This window comes from Aplysia californica, unplaced genomic scaffold, assembly GCF_000002075.1.
Source record: "Aplysia californica isolate F4 #8 unplaced genomic scaffold, AplCal3.0 scaffold00012, whole genome shotgun sequence".
Classification (NCBI taxonomy): Eukaryota; Metazoa; Mollusca; class Gastropoda; order Aplysiida; family Aplysiidae; genus Aplysia; species Aplysia californica.
In genome coordinates this window covers 2,698,186-2,700,691 of record NW_004797282.1, presented here as the reverse complement: position 1 = coordinate 2,700,691, position 2,506 = coordinate 2,698,186, and the positions used below count along the sequence as shown (strand labels likewise).

Below are 2,506 nucleotides of genomic sequence, written 5' to 3'. Positions count from 1 at the left end.
AGAGAGAGAGAGAGAGAACAAAAATATATCTGAACCAAAAAGTGCAAATATAAACAAATCCGACCAACCTTCATGAGCAGTGTGGCATTCTTCACATCCATGGGGAACTGGTCAGTGTCCCAGCCCAAGTCTGGGGAGCCCGTATTTGAGTCCACAGAGCCCAGCATGTTGTAACTGAGGGATAAACACCATAATGTAGTTATTGAGAGATAGACACCATTATGTTGTAAGTGTAAAAATAAAACTGAATACTATTATGTTGTAACTGAGAGAAACACATAATTATGTCGTAAGTGTGAGGTTGTAACTAGGGCTGAGTGGGTGGGGAGGTAGGGCGAAGGAGGCAACTTTGCTTTCACTGACATATTCATTATTTATAGAGGCAAACTTTTCCCCACTACCCTGCAGTCACTTACGCTGAGGCCATGACAACGTCGTGTTCGTAGGAGTGTCCGGCTAGGGTCGTGTGGTTGGGCTCAATGTTTAGCTGAAAGGACAGGAGAGTAACAGAGATAAGTCATGAGAGCTTGTCACAAGACTTAGATTATATCAGTGTAACAATGACACTTTAGCGGTGTAGCTTGGTAAAGGAAAGACCTGTATGTGACTCAGTTTATAAATTTGCTTCTCTAAAGGAGGGGGGCTGATTGCTGTACTGCAGTAGGATGAAACTTGATCTGCCGTAAAACATGTCAAAGCAATGGGCCAAGTGGAGTTCAAGTGTTAAGTTTTACTTCTCATTTGTCCAGATTTGTTTACTTTTTTCTCGCATTCTGGAGTTGTGAAGAAGTGAGTAAATGTTCATTCATATATAAAATGACCTGTAGGCTGTTTAAAAGGGGGATTAAGTTAAATAAAAACAAAGCCAGAGAATTGAGGAAAAAAAAAGAACAATTAGAAATTTATAGTTGAGAACTGTATATGAGCACACCTGTACACATATCTCACCTTTATTTCCTTCTCCAGCCCGTAGGTCCTCAGGAAAGCAATAACAGTCATGGCATCTGGGAAGTATTTATGTATAAAATGTGCATTTTACATGTATAAAATGTGCATGTTACATCATGAACAAGAACACATGACTGAAGTTAACAGGAAAAATATTACAAGGGGAAGCTATTGTAGATAAGAATGGCCAGTCTTTCATTCTGTAACATTCATTACTCAAAAGAAGTTGGTGTTTAACCGTGCTAAAAAGCCATTCAGTTTAATGTCTTTATAAAAAGCAAATAAACACATCTGTGTTTTCTATTCTATTAAAATTTTCCATGGTTCATAAACAGGACCAGGTAAAACTATCAGATTGCATGATCTTTCAACTCATTCAAGAAACTTGGCACATTGGGTCAAACTTGGAACAGGTCATTACCATAGTCGTACTGATGTTTGGTGGGCTCCTTTGGCTTGGGTTCAATCAGGAAAACACCGTTGAAGCCAATCTTCTTCTTGTAAGCTGAAACAACAAAACAGGTGTAACATAAGGTAGAGTATAGGAGTTTATTAGTAACTTCAGCATCAGTTATAAAACTGTCTAGCTTGTAAGAATTCAAATCAGTTTTATATCAGTATGTTTATTACTTGAATATTTGAAAAGACTTTCAATGCTGCTTGATTCTTTGGATTAAACGAATTGTTATACCTATGTAGAGTGAAAAAAATACACTTGTTGTACTGAATTGAGTTGTTTCTAGTTGATTTAAGCTGTTTTAATTACAATCTGAATTCACAATACTTGAAAACTCCCTTCCATATAAAGTTCATAACAGAAGAGCAAACATTCTAACTTACTGTATCATAAGTTGAGGAAAGTGTCAATGACTTATTTATTTTCAAAAGGAGAAGCACATCGAAACAATAAAGGTCTTTTCATGCTATGAAATAAAGCAAAACTAACACAGAAACAAAAGACAGAAGTAGGAACTACAAGTGGCACCCTCCAACCTCCCGCAAACACCTTAGTCCCCACAAAACAGAGGAAGGATCTCGAAGAAGAAAGACGTACTGGTGACACCCTCCAACCACCCATAACTGTCAGTGGTTAGTCAAGTTAGTGACTTACCAATTGCCAGTCGGAAGAAAGTAGCCATGTGGTCAAGCTCCGCTCGGACGTTGGTGTTGAGCAGGGAGTGGAAACCCTCGCGGCCTCCCCAGAACACTGAGGAAAGGAAGGAGGTGGGGGAGGGGGTGCAACATTGTAGGAGATGGTATGATTTCTAGTAACGATGGCGGTTATAGGGTGTGGAAATAAAATGAGATAAGGATAATGATGATGATGATGATGATGATGATGATGAGGAGGAGGAGGAGGAGGAGGAGAAGAGGAGAAAGGGGCACAGGGGGAGCAGGGAGATGAGGAGGAATGTGATGATCATCATCATCATTAGGAGGAGGAGGAAGAGTGTGATGATGATTTTGATAATGATGATGATAATGATGACGATGACGACGACGACGATGATGGTGATGGTGATGATGATGATGATGATGATGATGATGATGATGATGA

At 39.4% G+C, this 2,506-nt stretch overlaps 1 protein-coding gene across 1 annotated transcript in view; it reads right to left on the bottom strand.

Moving 5' to 3' along the window:
• Positions 1 to 2,506, bottom strand: part of LOC101860218 (xylose isomerase) — a gene marked incomplete at its 5' end in the record, with an annotated part of 10,408 nt that overhangs the window by 5,057 nt on the left and 2,845 nt on the right. Inside the window, 5 exon segments of the mRNA XM_035970536.1 lie at positions 69 to 174; positions 417 to 487; positions 949 to 1,004; positions 1,370 to 1,453; positions 2,060 to 2,155. Of these exon segments, the coding sequence (XP_035826429.1) occupies positions 69 to 174; positions 417 to 487; positions 949 to 1,004; positions 1,370 to 1,453; positions 2,060 to 2,155 (413 nt within the window).